The 19,269-nt window shown below is 38.0% G+C and overlaps 2 protein-coding genes across 4 annotated transcripts; one reads left to right on the top strand and one right to left on the bottom strand.

The window, feature by feature from the left end:
• Positions 1-344: 344 nt before the first annotated feature.
• On the top strand, positions 345-5,290 carry nots (nothepsin). Its single transcript, XM_003448136.4, has 9 exons — positions 345-479; positions 732-912; positions 2,094-2,211; positions 2,468-2,586; positions 2,745-2,944; positions 3,745-3,870; positions 3,990-4,134; positions 4,334-4,432; positions 5,066-5,290. The coding sequence occupies exons 1-9, from the start codon at positions 424-426 to the stop codon at positions 5,240-5,242; spliced, it is 1,221 nt and encodes a 406-aa protein (XP_003448184.1). The 5' UTR covers positions 345-423; the 3' UTR covers positions 5,243-5,290.
• A 117-nt stretch (positions 5,291-5,407) lies between these two features.
• On the bottom strand, positions 5,408-19,020 carry LOC100700107 (bestrophin-3). 3 transcript variants are annotated; one of them, XM_013273070.3, is made up of 14 exons: positions 18,902-19,020; positions 18,599-18,827; positions 17,216-17,310; positions 14,052-14,139; positions 13,621-13,766; positions 13,126-13,280; positions 11,623-11,700; positions 11,302-11,454; positions 10,143-10,223; positions 8,597-8,748; positions 8,297-8,390; positions 7,763-7,881; positions 7,349-7,606; positions 5,408-7,175 (listed from the first exon to the last, which is right to left on the bottom strand). In XM_013273070.3, the coding sequence occupies exons 2-14, from the start codon at positions 18,748-18,750 to the stop codon at positions 6,800-6,802; spliced, it is 1,947 nt and encodes a 648-aa protein (XP_013128524.1). In that variant the 5' UTR covers positions 18,751-18,827; positions 18,902-19,020; the 3' UTR covers positions 5,408-6,799. The 3 variants fall into 3 exon arrangements, 2 of the variants coding, with proteins under 2 accessions (XP_013128524.1, XP_005475840.1); XM_005475783.4 differs by having other exon boundaries at positions 18,599-18,816; XR_001224681.3 differs by having other exon boundaries at positions 7,034-7,175; positions 7,276-7,606.
• Between the last annotated feature and the right edge of the window lie 249 nt (positions 19,021-19,269).

Raw genomic sequence — 19,269 nt, 5'->3', positions numbered from 1 at the left:
TTAATTTGTAAACCTGTTTAAATTATTTAAGCAGGTTTACATATAAAGAGGGAAATCAAACATCTTTTTTTCTGCTTTAACGTTTTAACATGGGAGTCTGGGGGCTCAAGTCAGGTCGCAACTTTAATAATAAAAAATAATACATTAAAAAAAGGCTTGACCTCCCAGATTTGGTCATATACTCTATTGGTAGCTGAGAGAGCCTTTGGATGACTTAAATACTTGTTGATCCACATGACCTAAAAGCTACTTATGTGATCAAATAACTGAATAATAAAGACCTCTTCCGTCTGTTTAAGCTTTGGGGGGTGGACCTTCTCACAGTTTATTCACAGACTCAGATCCAATCAGACTTACAGTTCAGTCTGATAAACTTCCCCGTCAGGTGCCAAACAGCAGTCTCTCAGACTGGCAAATACAGACATGTTCAGGCTGCTGCTCCTGCTGTTTTTAACATGGATGAGCTCAGCGCTGGTCAGGTAGGACATTTACACCTTTGTTAATATGGTTGTTCTCTTTATATTAACAGCTGTGCAGCCACCAGGGATTTACCAATATAAAGTCTGCTTTTCTTCTTTGTTGTACATTTATCAAGGTGCTGTTTAGTGGACCTTCTTCTGTTGAGCCAAAACTAGGCCAACTGTTTTAAAATCAATAAAGACAATTTGATATAAAAAGTTTTAAAAGAAAAAAGAAATACTTACAGAGATACTAAAATGTTCCATCGTCAGCATACCTCTTAGACGGACGCGTTCAATTCGTACTCGATTGCGAGCTGATGGCCTGCTGAACGAGTTCCTGAAGGATCACGCCCCTGACATGATTAACCGCCGCTACGCTCAGTGCATCCCGTCCAGCACGCCATCACTGAGGCTCGGACGCACCAGCGAGAGGATCTACAACTTCATGGATGTAAGAAGAACAACACTGAGAGTCACGGTTGCTGGTTCAAAGCTTTCAGCTATTATTAAAATATCCAGTGAGAAGTTTTAACCTTGTTGCAGTGATTTGAATATTCCTCTAGGGGTCAGTGTTTTCCATAAGATAAGATAAGATAAGATAAGATGGCCTTTATTAGTCCCACAGGTGGGAAATTTGTTTTGTTACAGCAAAAGTGCAAAGTTATGTAGCAGAAATTAGAAAACACTGGAATGCAATAAAATACAATAAAATAAAATAAAATACTATATACAATAGAATAAAATAGAATAGAATAATATATACAATAGAATAAAATAGAAATACAAATACTATATACAACTGAGTAGGAAAATACAAAAACACAACTTCGTCAGAAGAAGAATTGCACGTATAGCAGTCTTATTGCACATGTGTGGGTTTGTGTGTTTGATCAGCTGCAAAAGTCTTTATTGTAGAGTCTGACAGCAGTGGGGAGGAAAGACCTGCGAAATCTCTCCGTCCCACACCGTGGGTGCCGCAGTCTCCCACTGAAGGAGCTGCTCAGTGCTGTCACAGTCTCATGCATGGGGTGGGAGATGTTGTCCAACAGGGATGACAGCTTAGCCACCATTCTCCTGTCACTCACCACCTCCACTGGGTCCAGAGGGCATCCTAGAACAGAGCTGGCCCTTCGGATCAGCCTGTTCAGTCTCTTCCTGTCCCCAGCAGAGATGCTGCCCCCCCAGCATAAATATGCTGATTTGTTAAGGATGATTATCAGATTCAAGGGAAAGTTGCTCAGTTCCGAAATATCAGGACAACTGTATGTCCTAAGTATGCAACTAAAGTTGGACAGAAGCAGTAATTAAAAAAGAAATAAAATAAGGAAAAAGTTATAATTTGTACTGCATTTCCATTCTTTATGTCCTCATATATGTCCCCAAAGTAAGACGCAGTTATTTCCTACATATAGAAGCTTTAAAATGAAAACAACACAGCCCAGTTGACTGAATAGAAACTAACTTAACTAATTTAGATTATGAAAACAAAGCGAGTGCCAAGATGAAAAGAATCTGTTAGCATACATGCTAACATTAGCATGAGCACGTGACAACCGGCAAACTTTTTATTTTTCTCAGAGAATTTTTCAAATTAAAATCTCAGCCACACTTTGTGCCCCTGCTGCGTTTCAGGCTCAGTTTTATGGTGAGATCAGTTTGGGGACTCCAGAGCAGAACTTTTCTGTGATTTTTGACACCGGATCAGCTGATCTCTGGGTGCCATCAACCTACTGCATCAGCGAGGCCTGCGGTAACACCCTACACAGCACCGCACAATACCACACAACACCACACAACACCAGTGTTGTGTTTGCAGGTCAGGGCAGCCTGACTTTGGTTTATTTTGTTCCAGTCTGATAAGAAGTTCAAGGTCTGTGTGTGCTTGTATAATGATGTTGTAGGGACATAAATCTGATAAAGTCCACATAACGTAAATAACAAATTTTGTGTCTTCATGTAATGAATATAAGAAAAGGTAATGTCTCTGTGTGTGTTTGCGTTCACAGCGCTCCACAGGCGTTTCAAGGCATTTAAATCAGCTTCGTTCAGGCATGATGGTCGGAGATTTGGGATTTACTACGGATCAGGTCACCTGCTTGGAACTATGGCCAAAGACACACTGAAGGTCCAAAAGCTCTCAACATTAAAAAGCTAAACTTCAGTTTTAAAATTAGCTAACAGCTGCCACGATTAATTTCAAAAATATTCTCATCCATCAAACTCAGTTTGACATTCAGGCACAACTAAAGGAGTACTGTTTTTATCTTAATCAACTTGTTCCAGATTGGTGGTCTAACCATCCTGAACCAAGAGTTTGGGGAGTCCGTTTACGAACCTAGTGAATCATTCCTGACGGCGAAGTTTGACGGTGTTCTGGGAATGAGTTACCAATCCCTTGCAGAGATTCTGGGCACCAATGTTTTTGACAACATGATTGCACAGAAGCTAGTGGACCAGCCAGTGTTCTCCTTTTACCTGAGCAGGTGCATTCATATCAAGAGCTCACCATTACACCTCATTTAGATGCTCATTGTCAGGCTCAGAGATGCATGAGAGGGAGGATAATTACTTCTTCCTGTCTCTTAACCTCTTACTACCCACCTGGTTGTTGGCAGCCCTGCTGAAAAGCTGGATGATTTTACCTTCACATTTTAGATGTTAAGAGGGTTTATTTTTAGAATTTCTGGGTAAGCAACTTTAAAACAGGCAGAAGTTTCACAACAAGTTCTCAAGAGGTAAAGGCAGGGCTAGAGATAGGCACAGAGAAGTTGAAAGGTCAAGGGTAACCAGGAAGTTTAAAGGGGTTTTACTGTGAGCTGTCGAGATGAGGGTTTTTCCGAAGGTTTCAGTTTTTTAACAGGATCTGCCTAGTCTGTGTCTAGGTCCAAGACTTATAGACTTCCTACCATCTACAGTGATTTCAGAACAAATCCGCTTGGCTTCACTGACAAGAGCATCTGGTGAGCAGTGTTTCATAGATACTCGATGTTCTTGGAAGGTCTTATGGCTTCTAAGTATGATTAAGTACTACAGGTTAATTCTACAATTTCGATCAAAGACATGATAGAATAAAGAAGAAGAATCACTGGGTGAACCAGGAAGATCCATATGGTTGTAATTATTTAAGCATTCTTCTAGTGTTTCAGGGGTCCAGTCCAAGAGTATCTGCTTTCCCACTGAACAGAGATGCTGTACTTCTTGAGGAATTTAAACATGTTTGTTTTTCTCTTCATATGAGAGTTTTTATCTTTTGTTTACTTAAATATAAGTTTTATGCCTGCAGAAAAAGTAGCCGTACCAAGCCAGCAGGGGAACTGTTGTTAGGCGGAACAAACGAAGCGCTGTATATTGGACCAATCAACTGGCATCCTGTCACTGCCAAGGGGTATTGGCAGATCAAGATGGACAGGTACATTTTTCATTACCCAACAGCACAGCACTTTGGCAGCAGGGGAAACGGCACAAGACCTTTACCCATCCTTGTGAAGACATTCATTAATAGAAACATACAAATGCTTAATGTTTCAGTGTGGCAGTACAAGGTGTGAACTTGTTTTGTCCAAGTGGATGTCAGGCGATTGTTGATACTGGAACTTCCCTCATTGCTGGACCAACCAATGACATTCTGAGGCTCCAACAGCTGATTGGAGCAACACCCTCAAACTTGGGAGAGGTACCAAAATATGTCATCTCAAGTCGTAACCAAAGAAAGTTATGACTTTTTCAAAGTAAATGTTTTACCTACAGAGGGGGCACTTAGACCTCCTACTTATTCCTGCTTTAAAAACAATGTCAGATATTTCTTGAGAATACTATATGACTACCATAACTGAATTTTTTCAGCATGTCACTCCTCATTTTGTGTGTTTCAGTTTGTTATCGACTGTGCCAGGTTGTCCAGTTTGCCTCAGGTGACTTTTGTCCTGAATGGAACAGAGTACACACTAACAAGCGAACAGTACATCAGGAAGGTAAGAAGGCTTATTGTTGTCTTTAGCTTTTTTTAGAACAGCTGCCAGTCTTCTCTTTCTTTCTTTCTTTTTTGATAAAATAGTAGGAAGGGTAATTGTTTTTGTGTATTCAAAAATGTGTATTATTTTATTATTTTAATGATGCACCTGTCAAATGGCTAAAATCAAAGATTGTCTTTTGAAATGCAGCTAGCATTTAAACTTCTGTTTACAGATTCTTTGCATTTTTGATGCATTTGCATTCTTTTTACCTCACCCCTAAAAGAAACCACATAAAAAATCATAAATAGATCATTAATGCATTGAGACTTAAGTGCAAATTTAAAGTACTATATACAGTTATTTGGCAGCTATATTTATCTTATATACTTAAGATTTTTACTAACAATTAAAATTACTTAATAAATATAATGTCTCTTTTATAAATGAAGCTACTTAACAACTATACAATCCACTGAAGAAGTAAAAACCAGCAGTTATTTTTCCACACAAAAGTTTCCAGTTCTGTAACTGCTAAATTTCTCCTTCCTCGTGATCATTTCAGTATTTTAAAAGTAACTCAGACTTTCAATTTATTTTTGTAGTTTGTTTAAAAAAATAAAGTAAAAACTGGATACTGTTTGTCATTATCAGGAGACACTTGGCAAGAATGAGTTCTGTTTCAGCGGTTTCCAGGCTGTGGAGATTTTTTCCAGCACAGACCCTCAGTGGATTCTGGGAGATGTATTTCTGACAGAGTACTACTCCATCTTCGATAAAGGATATGACCGGGTTGGCTTAGCACGTGCCAGACACCCTCCTGAACCATAACTTACTGGCAAACTCAACAATCAATAAATACTGCACAATCAAAAAGCATTTTGTCATTCCCTGGCCTATTATTGCTCACACATCATATATTAAGGACAAATAACTGTCTAGAAACTGCTGATTACTGCTGATGATGCATTACCATTACTTCTGCCCCACTGAGAACAAAGTTAACATTTTATTTGAAAAAGTACAGTTATTGGAGATTTAACAGCAGCAACAGAGATTGTACATTCATCACTTTGTTTACATTTACAAATGCATGTGTGATTTACAGTAATCACACAAAGAAAGAAAATTTTGTTCTTCTCCCCTGAGTACCAGTGTTTCATTAAGTGTTACAGTTCCTCTAATGGCCACCAGATGCCATCCAAGAAGACTTTATTGAAGTGGATGAAAACCCCCATTCTTCCAGTATAAACAGCTAACTTGAAATGTTCTCATGTGGGCTGGAAGTTATTCTTCAGCTAGAAAAATCACAAAGAAGCATAGGTTTGTTTTTTTTTTGTTTTTTTTGCACAGGTTTCAACTCTACTAGTTGTTGATTATTTTGTCTCATTTTGCCTCATTTCTCATTTTTTTAAGGAATCATTTATGGGGGTTTTGTAATCTTTGGAATACCAGGATTAAAGAGTAATTCCAGCAAATTTCTTTTTAATGTGCTACTTAATGTCTCAATGGGCCATGCCCAATTTGCACATTCTGATACACAAATTCAGGGAAATGAAAATTCACACAAAACACCATATAGTGAGTTAAACAGCACAATTTTTATGCATCTTTATGAAAAAAAAGATATGCATTTGGACTGTAGATGAATATGCAGATAATTAGCTTAAATCAGCAGTTGCCTTGGATGAAGTTCCTAAATTGAGATGGCAAAATGAATGATCTAAGTGATGGATTTCAGTGTTTAACCCTCCAAAGTCTGGCTCATCACAGTGATTCATGATTTCCCATTTTAAATTTGAAGTTCACCATTTAGTACAAGTTGAAGGTAATTTTTACAGTTTTAAACTTGTTCAATATCCAAGGTATTTCAGTCAAGTAATTAAGATCGGGCATAAATATATTGTTGGATAAAAATATTTTTCAGTAACTGTATAAGAAGATCTGTTTTTTGTTTTTTGGGGTCAGGGGTAGTAAACTGTTTTTGATGTGTGTTACTACAATGATTGATTTAATTATTAATTGACTTGATTGCTAGAATGAGGAAACTTGGGAGAACATTTCTTAAAAAACACTAAATATTATAAAAACATTGTCAGTGGGGTCATGAGTATTTATCTTTAATAATAACTTAAACATCACAGGATTAAAATGGGGGCTCATGCTAGAACTGAAGAATAGTTGTTTGGGGTTTATTTGTTGATGGTGGCAACAACTGATAAACCCAAAAACCTAGCTTAAAGACATCCCTTAAGAGGCCATGTACATCCTGTTTTCCAAGTATTTTTGCTTAAAAATGACAACATTAAAGAGTCTTCCTCTTAGGCAACGTGGCTATTCCTGTTACTCTGTTTGGTCTGACTGAACAGCTGAAGTTGTGGCTGGTTCTTATTTCTTTTCGAAATTCTCTGATTGGGAGCTGGTGTTTTTGACCTCTTCATTGTCGTTGGTTTCTTCCTTCTCATCCTCCTGAGTCCCTGTTATTCCCTGGAAGTCGTAATCGGGGTCAGGGAGCTGCAGAGTGTCTGAGGTTGGACCAGGGGATCTCCTGGACTGGAATCGAGCCAGTCCTTGTCTCCGCCGCCCCAGTCCTTTAGGACTTGGCAGGCTGCGGACCGATGCCTTTGAAGTCTGCCTGGAGAACTGGAGTGAGAACTGACGCCCCCGTGGTTTGGTTGGCTGACGATTATGGCCATTGACAGTTGTCCACCGAAATTCTTTGGGCCCAAGTTGAGTGGGGGAACAACAGAGAGAGGACGCAGTCCTGGAAATACGAAAAGAAAAAAATATATATATCGATTCTCACCTAAAGGGGAAGTCTAAGATTACAAGATACTGGGGTAAAATTATTAAATTTTCAAGACCTTTTATCTCAAAATGAAGTTGTTTGGCCGAACATGGAGTTGAATATCGTTAAAAAGGACACTGGCTGATCACCTTAGGGTTTCCGAGCCTGGGGCTTCATCAGTGGGGGAAGGATTCAGGCCATTCTGAGGTTTGGTATACGAATCCACATTTTGGCAAACATCACCACATAATGGAGGGCTGATTACAAGCTGGGGGAAAACAGAAATGGAGCTTTCCGGTGAGGGTGGGTTGCTGTTGACCTCCCTTAAGGTGGACAAAGTGTCCATGGAAGGCTGAGACATGAACAGCGAGGAGGGTGGAACATTGATCTCTGGTCCTGCATTGACCCTGGATTTAGAAATGACCAACAGAAAACATAAAAGATCAGATCACTGTAATCTGTAGACAGTTGGGTCTTAATATATAAATTATTAAATAGAAACCTTTGATACTATCAGTAGGATACCAGTTACACATCTATTCATACTTGAAATATTCTAATACCTGACATCTGGGAAGAAACTGCCAGTTGCATCACTGCTATGTCGTTTGAAGATGGGTCGAGGGGGTCGGAGGTCAGGAGGTTCCTGAACACTAAGCAGACGGCGGACTCGACCCAAAACCTGCAAACATTAAAAATATACTCAGAATCTGAACTTAAAGACTTTATCATTAGTACCTAATGTCAAAGCTTTAAATTTAACAGGTTTCAAATTTCTCTATATTTTTATTCTTCTGCTGTACAAGAGTAGCTTTGTATCATTCACAGTTCAAAATAATTCTTATGTATTGTTTACTGGACTTTGGTGGAGTCCCTCAGTCCATCCTATTTATCCAACAAGCCATCCCTTTAAGGTCACCCTCCCTATAAGCCAACATTTTTGGGTGCCCCTCATAAATTAACAGCTTCATCACAAGTTGACACAAGAAAAAAATCACCAGAAAACCTTTAGAAAAGTTTTTATTAGTTTTTATACCTACCTCCCTTTTTCCAGAAATCAGTTTTAAATAAAAAAATGAAAGCAATAAACATTTTACCGACTCTTGGCGCCGCGGCAAAGTATAGTCCTGTGGCTGCCGCTGATGGTCGTGGCTAACATCAGTGTCGTCAAACTGCAGGATGTCCGAGAGACTGGAAGAGACGTTGAAAAAGAATTCGTCATGCTGATAAAACTTCTCTAAAAAAACTTATTCTCTAACAACTAGCACTTCTGTGACAATACACCCAAACAGACTGAGCTACAATGTGAAACATAAACTCCAACACGTCCTTCAGGAAAAATCATTGTTCTCTAGAGGATTATAACTGTGCATGAGCCGCTAAACTTGATCCCTGACCCCATGTCGGTGGTGGAGCCAAGAAATGAGGGGATGCAGTAGTCTGCAGCAGCCAGCGTGTATGGTGGCCGTGCATCGCAGTCATTCCAGTAAATGTCTTTGGTCATGTGAGGCATGTTCATGTGCATCTCGTCCACTGCCAGGAGGGACACCTGCAGGAACAGGTAAAGAGGAAGGATGAGGCATGTTCAGTTTTCAAGAGACATTATTTATTAAAATTAATTAAATAAGACTAAATAGGTGAGAAAATCTTTAATTTTACATTTTTCCAATAATTTAACTCAGGAGAATCTTTCATGAATATTATTATACAACTATAAGAAGGAAGAAAACTGCCTAAATTACAACTGAAAAGAGTTCAGCAATATTTTTTAATTATTTTTTATACTTAAAGGAAGTGCAGGTAAGGAATTTATAACAGATGGCACAATATATTGTATTAAATATAACATTTGCTTTTCTTGTTATTTTATTTTGTAATCTTGTTGTTGTTTCTGATTTATTTTGTCACATTTATTTATTCCTTTATTTATTGTTTTCATTTTCTTCTTATTTACCAACTTGTTCAATGTTAGTTTATTTATTTATTTCTGTTTGTTTTATTTTCCCATTGTATTTCCCCATTAATTCACAGATTTTAAATTACTGATTTATTTATTTTTTGTTATTATTATCTTATTTCTTTCTGCATTTTCTCTGTTTATCTATGTAAACAAGGGTGTAATTCAAAGTATAATATGGGATAAATGTTTAGCCAGAATGAAAAATAAAACAGATTGTGGAAACAATAACTTTGACCAAAATCAATCAATAAATGACAAATTAAATGGTCAGTAAATCAACAGGATTTAATACAAAGAAAAATGAATATAGAAGCTCACTGAACGACATCAAATGTCACATTTTAGGAATAAACTGATGTCCATATTTATTTTTTCTATTATTTTATTATTATTTACTTATTTATTCATGAATGAGTGAATTGGGTAGTTTTGGTCCTTTATATGTTTTTGAGATTACATATTTGCAAATGTGTAGTCGTATTTCTAGTTCTAGCATGCTAATAAAAGTATGAATTATTCAGAATATTAACTGTTACACAAAACAATGGAAATGTAAAAACTATTTCATTTTGATTTCTTTTTTTTTATAAATAAAAAAATCTATGTTGTAAGTTTTTTCATCATGATTTATTTAGTGCAGGTTGATGTGGAAATTCATTTAGAATGAAATGAAACAGAGTAAAACCTAAAAGTTTACTCGAGTAGCTTGTGTTTAAATTGTGTGTAGCTGGGCCTCATGTGGCATCATGTGCTGGACTTCCTTGCGTGATGTAAAAATAAAACGAAGTGTGGAAATGTTCCAGAGTATATTTTTGTCCAGCAGGAGAAACTTAGGCAGCTCTTTTCCCTCTATTCAGTTCTGCTCCCTGACAAACCACAACAGCTTCTCGTGTTCCCTTTCTGTCCACGATAAAGTCAAAGGTGTTGGTTCTACCAGAACAGACCCTGAAAATATGAGACTTTGAGCCTCCGTCATTGCTGACCTGAAGGTTCCTGTCGATGATCCAGTTCGCCTCAAAGTCATCATCATCATCGCCAAACGGGTTGATCAGCTGCTCTGCTACCTGCCAAACAAACAAACAAACAAATAAACATGTCTGAAAATCAGTCAAACTAAAACCACAAAAATGCCTATGTGTAAAAAAAAAATACTGTATGTATCTCTAACAAAACATTGTTTTTGAGAGGATGAAGCAGCTTTAGTTTCTTTTAACTTGACACTGAGAACAAAACATTTATAACCACACTACTTGTGACACTGGCTCATGCAATATTTCTGGCTCAGCTCCACCAAGTAGATTATTATTAACTTTGTGTGATGTGTTATTTATATAACAGAAATACGTCATGAGATGAAAGAGGTCAGCCACACGTGTACTGATGTCTTTTGGCAGAAGAAAAACAAGATAGACACGTGATTTTCTGCATTATATATTACATGTAAAACACATATGAATGCAGATAAATAGCTATAACACTAACATGTGTTATTAAATAATTAATCTGAACACACTGAAATATCTCATGTAAACTTGGTCTTATTTCCCAATCAGCATCCTCCTTCTGCTTTTATTAATTGTACTCCTTCCATTAAAAATACATTTTGTTTGTGTTTGTCTACATTTGGGTTCCAATTTTGTACTGACACATAAGAACTGTGTGTGTTTTTGGCCTAATATTGCCGATCTATAAAGTACTAGATAAACAAGTACTTGAATTCATGAATATGCAGTGATGTAGATTGCATACATTAGCATACGTTACTCTATCTCTGTAACGTAGACTCTATCTCTAAACTGTAGGACACATCTTCCATGAAAAATATCTGTATAAATATATTTTGTTGTATAGCAAACTTGAGGAATAAAAAAGTCAAAAACTAAATTTTACTTTTCAAAGTATTGCCAATACAGCACAAAAGCCCCTCTGCAGGCTTCCAGACAGGAACCAATCAGACAAAAGTGGGCTTTCACAGAGGTGTGACTTAATGAGACATGAGACACATGGCTTATATTACATGTTTCTTGTTTTGCTTAAATTATGAGTCATGCAAAGCTACTCTGATAGAGTCTCTGACTAAAAATATAAATTCACAAGTTTGTTTTTACATATTCACACATTGTAGGAAAGAATTCATTTGACCTTAAGCCAGCCACAGTAGAAGAAGAACTGCAGCAAGGTGAAAATGGGGACGTACAGGTCAAGGTCATGACCTTGGTAACCACGGGTGTGGTCAAGAAACTGTCGACCAATTAGACAAGCAAAGAAAAAGGTGTAGACAGCAAGAGTGACGACCTAAAAGGAGAGAGAGATTGAGAGTGTCGTTCAGATTCCTTCTTCTCTCTGTAGGAGATTCAGAGCTCTGATTCAGTTAGTGTAATGATTATGATGTGATTACATGAGCTACATCCGTATGAAACATGCTGCTGTGGCAAGTACGAAACAGAGAGGACGAAGACAGACCTGCGTATAAACCAGAGGGACACCGACCCAGTTGTAGCCAAAAAGAGTCGCACACCAGGTCCTGAAGCGATTCATTTCCTAACACAGAGAGGAAACAGCAGTCTTTCCCCAGCTGCCAACAAACCGTGAATTTCTGTAACTCAATAGGCTAATTGGAAAAAGGGTCTCATCTGCCGTTCTGGGAAAGCTGAGTGTCACATTACCTACATGTCTCCTTTATGTGGTCACAGGCTAACGGGGGTTTTAGGATCTAAACTGGCTCGGAAGGATGAATGAGTGTGCTTTGAGTGCTTAAGAGCTTTTTCCTCTCTAACAGCATATGTTTGTAATCAAATGGCAGCATTGGAAAAAATATAAAGCTTATTTGATTATACCGATCTTTAATGGCTGTACTGTATTGTTTTTTACCCTGATATTATTATGATAATCTAAGATATAAGCATGTAGTTAAATTAATAGTGATGCATTATGAGATGTAAGTGGCTGAGCCCTTAAAACCACTGGGAAAGTGTTTACAGAGGTCAGGTCTAATGGCTGTTCTGTTACGCACTTCTATAGGATCAAAACTCTTTTTGCAGCTGTAAACAGTGTAAAAGATGGACATAGCTTCTGGGTCTGACACCGGTCAACAAGCATTTTGGTACTGGCACTTTTTCACCTGTGCTGTAGCAGATTTTACTTACTGACGCCAAATGTAAAAACTGTTTTTGTTTAGCTTGTTGTGTTTTTTAGTTATATAAGTATTGGATAACTTTAATGACTGGGCAGAAACACCGATGCATTTCAGCATTTAAGAAATAAGTTTGTTTCCCAGAAAAGTGGAGCCAACATTAAGGAAGGTGTTTTTGTTGGTCGTGAGATCTGCGAACTGATGTTTGACGACGTGTTCAAAACGAAACCGAAGCCTAATGGATCATCACCACGTGAAGCATTCGTGTAGCGTGTCCAGAATTTTCTTGGCAATCATGGAGCAAAGAAATTATCCACAGCTGAGCTTGTGGATAACAGCTAATGAGTGCCAGAATATCAATGAAGATGCACGTCTTACATTGTCATCTCAACTTTCTTTCACCAAATCTGAGTGATGTCAGTCTCGAGGCTTCGTAGCTATGTCCATCCTTAGTCAATTTTGCCTTTTTCCAAACATGAAATAGATAAAATAAATAAAATACCCAGGCTGATATTTTAAGCTTTAGTGTGCGGGGAAGGGATTTTCTAATAAGTGACTAAATTATACTAATGATGACAAACGTCTTCGTGGCAAACACGAGAACCTGTGGTGGTGGTAAAGTCACTGCAGCGTCGTTCATCTATGCAATTTATTTCTTGTGTTTGAATTTATGCTCACAAAATCATAATTTAAGTGTGAGTTTATGGAGATTATGTTGCTAAGCAATTTATATGAAGCGAACCACGGCGATGCTAACTGCCCCGTTGGCCAACAACAGTGACACATTATCCCTGCAGCCTTCTCTCGCCATGAAAGTGCATTTTTATAGTCACATTGAGAATGTTCTGCAGGTCGATGCTGTCTTGGATGCGTCCTTCCTGCCGCGCTTTAGACGCCAGGTTGGAGAACCAGACAACAGGGATCCAGTACTTCAGGTGAGGAGAACGAATGTTCTCAAACACCTTCCTCTCCTCAGGTGTCATGAAACCTACAGATGGAAAAAAAAACATTGTTTAAAATAAGTCAATGTTAGATTCATGTTGATAGACTATTTAAATAAAATTATGGATCATATTGTTCCAAAGCAGTTTCAGACGTAACACTTCCATACAGACAGATGTTTGGGTTTTGTTAACAGAGTATCAGCCCAAAGTGCTTCTTTAATTGGCCAATAACAAGGTAGTCCCTGGAGTGATATCAGGAAGGAATTGAAGGAATTGGCAAGGAGCCGAACTCTGACTTTTATAGTTCTAGTTCAGACACACTAAAATCACAGTGTGCTCATTTTGAAATACAGCTGATACACACTAAAATACTCAGGCTCTAACCTGCCTCGACCACATGATCCATGGTCGGGAATCTTTTGCAGACAGCCGTGCTGACGGAGCGGAAGATGAGGAGCGACGTGAGGTTAACGTAACGTACCAATGTCCGGCGCAGCAGGCGGCCATATTCGTCTTTACCCTGAACACAGCTGTAGAAAGACGGAAAACAAAAATAGAGTTCATGATAATCGTCAGCTAACCAGACCTTATTCTTCTTGTGTAATCAGGCTCTTTTGCACGGGGCACTGAAGTGTTCCCAAATCACTAAACAAGGCAAGGTAGCTTCTAAATGAGTTAATTATGGATTCTTAGTAGCTACATTTGTCTATCTTTTATGTAAAGTCTGTGAGTTCCTGTCTGTGCCTGTAGAGGGCAGTGTTTTTGTAGTGGGTGCTTGCGGCCTGTAGAGGGCACATTAGAGATGTTGACTGTACCTGGAGATGTGGAACATGAGTCTGTCCGGCCAGGGCAGGTTAACAAACTGATTCCACCACCGATTCACCACCAGAGTCACATAAAAACCTAAAACATAAATTAAAAATAAAACATTTATATTCAGTTAACACATAATAATTTCTAATTGTTGTGAGAATGCAACCTATCTAAACAATTGAGCTCTTTTACAGCAGTAAATAAATAATTATGTCATGCTGACTTACAATGATGTTGTTCCAAGCACATTTAACATGAAGGAGACATCGTGAGAGGCCTAGGTTACACTAGAGATCTTATCAAGCTCTTATGATATACTTTAGTATTTAAACACAGCACATGTCTGTCAGTCAGCGCTAAGCCCTGTTCTCAGTGGGTTATATTAGCTTGGCTTGTCCTGAAATTATTATAATAACACCCTTGTTCTTTGATCCCCTGTAAATCCAACAAACTGTAAAGTGACAGCCAGGTGTTTGTTAAAATCTTAAATGGAACCACCTGAAATATATGGCAATGACCCAGTGTGCACACATTTACATGAGTGCATAAAGGACACACCGTGGTACTAAATACTGTCAGTGGACTTGAGTCTCACACACAGTTCACAGTTGTAGCTTGAAAACTTTATGTTGCATTTTGCAAAATACCAGAAGTGTATTTATTCCTTTTTCTGCCACATATCCAGACCTCTGTCCAAAATAGTCCAGATATATCCAGACCTGCTCTGAGGTCTTCTCAGCTATCAACAGGTGGTGTCAGTCAGGTGGATGTATGATCTAAATGTCTGCTTTACCTCAGCCAAATGAAATTCTTCAATTCTGGACTGTGTTTGTACCTTTTGGAGCACTTTTAATACAATTATCTGACAAATAACATGGCTGGCTGTGAGGTCTAGTTTTGGTGAGTGAGATTTACCTGGATGCTACTTAGCACTAATCATCAGCTATCTGTGAGTAACGCACCCACACAGAAGAATAAAAATCTATTGAAACTTGAAAAAAAGCAGAGAATCAATGGATGGCATCACCTTGATTATCTCTTATAAAGTCTATGTGTCCTCTAAGGACTGATTGGATATATGATGTTTCCTGGTCTATCCAGGGATTCCCACACAATTTTTCCTGCTGGGAAAATCTCGAGAATAAAGCCCAGGATGCCCAAACTATGTGAAGTGACTGTTTTCAGTGCAATACTACTCTGAACCTGGTTTTCTCGTGAGTCCACGCTGTATACTACAGACTCTAAGGTCAATTCACGTACTGCAAGGGCATTTTTACAGTTCATTTACTCTGGTCCAAATCAGTTGATGAGTTGATGAGTTTGTAAACTTGTTAGTTTCCTCTATCGTCTGATTTCACACGTAGAAAAATCCAAGTGAACTTCAAGCAAACTAAAATATGTCACTCGAACCACATGGTAGTGTGAAGACCTCTTATTGGCCATGTGTGCGGAGCGGGAGTGGCAAAAACAAAAACAGGAACAAAGTACTATTTTCTGGATAATCCTAAAATTCATATTTATCTGGGAAATATTTTGAGAAAAACTGTACTCTGCATATGGATCCAAGTGTGATTAACATTTTCACATCTGCACAAATGAGTTTAATTTAAACAAAACTAAAGAGCACTCGCTGCAGGACACGACACCTATTTTGTTACATTGTGTTGTTGATGTCATCACAGTCATTTAGGACCATGGGTCATTTTTGTCTGTGTACTTTGATAAATTGTCAACTCATGCACTTACATCTCCTGTTGGCATTTACTTTAGTTACTGACACTATTTGTGGTTTTATTTTCTGGAAAAACCACATTTTAGGAACTGTCAGGTTTTAATTTTTTTTTTAGGTTGACAAACATAGTGAATATGCATCCTGGGATGCTGTGCGTGCATGGGGGTGGAGATCAGCTACAGAAACACTCATCCTGCTTTTAGCCTTTTCTCCTCTTTAATGATCCGATTCCATTAGCAGGCTGCTAATGAGGCAACCAAACACCCCCTCTGTTCAGCTCTCTGCTCAAGCAGGAAACACACTTACAGTTATATTTGAGTTTTCATGTGGCTCCTTTTTTTTATTAGACTTAATTTTTGCTTTCAGTTGTTTTTGAACCTCTCACCATGAGCTGTAATATCCAAACTCAACACATATCCATGAGTCAGTGTTAAGCTCTGTTCTCAGAGGACTATACTATCCAGACTCTTCTTGTTGTTAGTATAATAATAACACAGGTCGGCTACGTTCTTCCATCCCCTGAGAATCTCACAAGTCTGTAAGGCCTTAGGAATGAAATCTAGGAAGATAATAAAATGGTTATCTCCATCTGTTATGTAATTTCTGCCAGTATCAGAGAATCACTGGTTAAATGATCATAAAGCTGTTTTTAAAATATAAATATATTAAGTAAAATATAGCAACTAAATATGCTTACTGTATAATTAAGACTTTTTCATGAATGGACAAGATGACTATCAGATATGTAACTCACCCATTCACCACGGTGACCTCTACTTTAGTCTCTACATGGACAATATTTCTTTCAGAACAATTGTCCTTGTGATGATTCATGTGTTTTACATGTCATCAGTTCAGATAGTAGTAAGGCTTAAGGTTAGGACCTTGGGCAGACAATGGTGGCTGTAGCACATGGTACACTCGACTCCAACTAAGTCCCTGAACTGGACCTCTGGAACATGTTTGTGGAGAATTTTTACTGCAGTAATGTTAAAAAAAAAATGTGGCTTGCTGAACAGTTAAAATAATAATAATAAAAATGCAAAACTCTTTTATATAAGCATTTTTCTAAACAATATTATAAAGTGCTTTACGGAAAGAATTTAAAAAAAATTATTAAACACATCTGCCAAAAAGAAAACAACAACAAAAAAGTTGCTCTACCCTCCTGCCCCAAAGATCAGCTACAACCAAAGCACTAACACACTCACAGTGGCTTTACATTTCTATGAAGTCTATCTTGTAACGGTCAGACAGAAAGGTCTAACCATAAGGTTAAAAATGGAATTAGGCTGTATGTTTCTTTTAAAAGAAAAATACTAGAACACTATTAAAGAGAACCTGAGGACAAGGACACTTTGTACCTAATCAACAGAAATAAAAATAAGAATGAATTTAAATAAAAGTAAAGCTTTGGTTTGTCAGCTAACATACCCAGGACGAAGGTGACGGGGATCTGTTCGGCATATTTGTCACAGTACATGGAAAGTTTCTCAAACAGTCTCTTCTGATCCTCAGAGAGGACAATCCTGGAGGACAGAGGAAACCATCGTCACTGCCAGCAACTGAGAATCTAACATATGAGAAATTCTTCTGAAGTTCCTCTTCAGCCGATCAGAAAGTTTCTGAATGAACTACAATAAGCTGCAGGTCTGTTGGCCAACATGTGCTTCTATTCAGAAATACAAAGTCAGATCAATCTTTTTCTACACAGACATTTTCTGATATAGTGTATTAGATATTTAATATAAAACCTTTACTGAAATTGCATAGAAGGTTCACATCCTGTTTGCATGGAGTCAGATATGCAGTTACAACTTGATGAAAGCTAAATAGTCCAGTTTCATTTGTAGCATATATACATGATACTCCTGAATAAGTCAGTCATGTTGTTTGTTTTGTACAACAGTCTCATTAAACTAATTTATTCTGTCATATTATATTTATTGTAGTGAGGTGTTATACTTTATTTAAGATATCTTGCTAATGAATGTGTTCATTGTTTTAGCTGCTGCAATAAAGGAATTCCGCAGGTTTGGGGATGTGAAATAGATCTTTTCTTAAATATATATGAAGATAGTGTCAAAAACAAGAGCCGCTTAGACATAGTTTTAGAAAGAGGAGATCATGTTACTAGGTCCCACGTCCTGTTTTACCCAAGTCTGAGCTTAGCTGTTGTTGTATCGGACTAATATTTTGTTCTCATAGATTAGCTAGCAGGGAAAGAAATGCAGTGGTCCCATGGATCTGTCAAAAAATGTTAAACAATTTAGGGCAACTCATTTAGTGGTTTGTTTTGCATGATTTACACTTTAAAATAACTCCAGTTCATTGTATACTGGATCTTGGTACTAAGGTTACGACAGAGAGCTAAAACTAAAAACTAAAAACCAAAAATAAAAGTTTTGGAAAATAAAAACTTCAGAAAGAGTTGAAAGATTCAGACAGAATAAAGCTCATTTAGCTTCTTCCCCTTCTCAAACACTCTAAGATCAAACTTTTACTCACAGAATATGAACATTAATCATTCACAAGATGAAAAAAAAAGTTTTTGTTTGGATTATGTTTGCTAACCAAAAAGGGGCGGAGCTTATAACCACTAGAGGGAGGATATATTTTGGCTTCACTTTTAGGGACTCATCCATCATTACATCCAGTTTTGAGTTGTATCAGCCACTCTGGACAGTGTAGCAATATTTATTAGTAACTTTGCTTTGCTATGTTGAAATTTACAAGAATTTAAAAGAAACACTTGCAGCTGTAATACGACACTGTCCACACATTCCCTTCCTGTGACTGTGTGTGTGCGTGTTTGACCTGTATACGACGCTGAGGACGGTGTACAGCAGAGCAAACAGGATGAACTCTCGGTACAGCAGCTTGTAGATGCTCCCCTTCCAGCGCAGCAGCAGCTGGTGAAAACCGAAGAAGGTGGCGTTGGCGACTTTACTGGAATAAGTAACCGTCATCCTGAGACTGAGGAGCAGACTAAGACCTTCATCCAATGGGAGCTAGTGGATAGTCCCACTGGTTTTCTGGTTACAGCCTGGATAATCAACACCACCTTAACATTATGAACATAAATGATTACTTTTGCTATTATTGCTGTATTTTACTCACAGAAAAATGTCCTTGCTTCCTCCTCAGCACTGCTCTTCATCAGGCTTCTTTCCTGATTTCTTTTTTCCAAATGCCAACCAAACACACTCTCCCTCTATCTCTTCCTTTCTCTCTCTCTCTCCCTCGTTTCTCTTCACCATGATGCTGTCCAGTTGCCCAGTAATGCCAGGCAGCACACACACACACACACCCTCACACACACACTATTCAGAGCTATATTGATGAGCCAGAAGGCTAAATGTAGTCAGCTGTGTGTGTGCCAGCATACATAGCATTAGAGGTAAACATGTATAAACAGAAACACTATAAGAGGCAACATGAGGTCATAACATAGAGTGACAGTGAACAATAAAAGAAACATAAATTTT

The sequence above is a fragment of the Oreochromis niloticus genome, linkage group LG17 (genome assembly GCF_001858045.2).
Source record: "Oreochromis niloticus isolate F11D_XX linkage group LG17, O_niloticus_UMD_NMBU, whole genome shotgun sequence".
In the NCBI taxonomy this organism is placed as follows: Eukaryota; Metazoa; Chordata; class Actinopteri; order Cichliformes; family Cichlidae; genus Oreochromis; species Oreochromis niloticus.
This window is presented reverse-complemented; position numbering and strand designations above follow the sequence as displayed.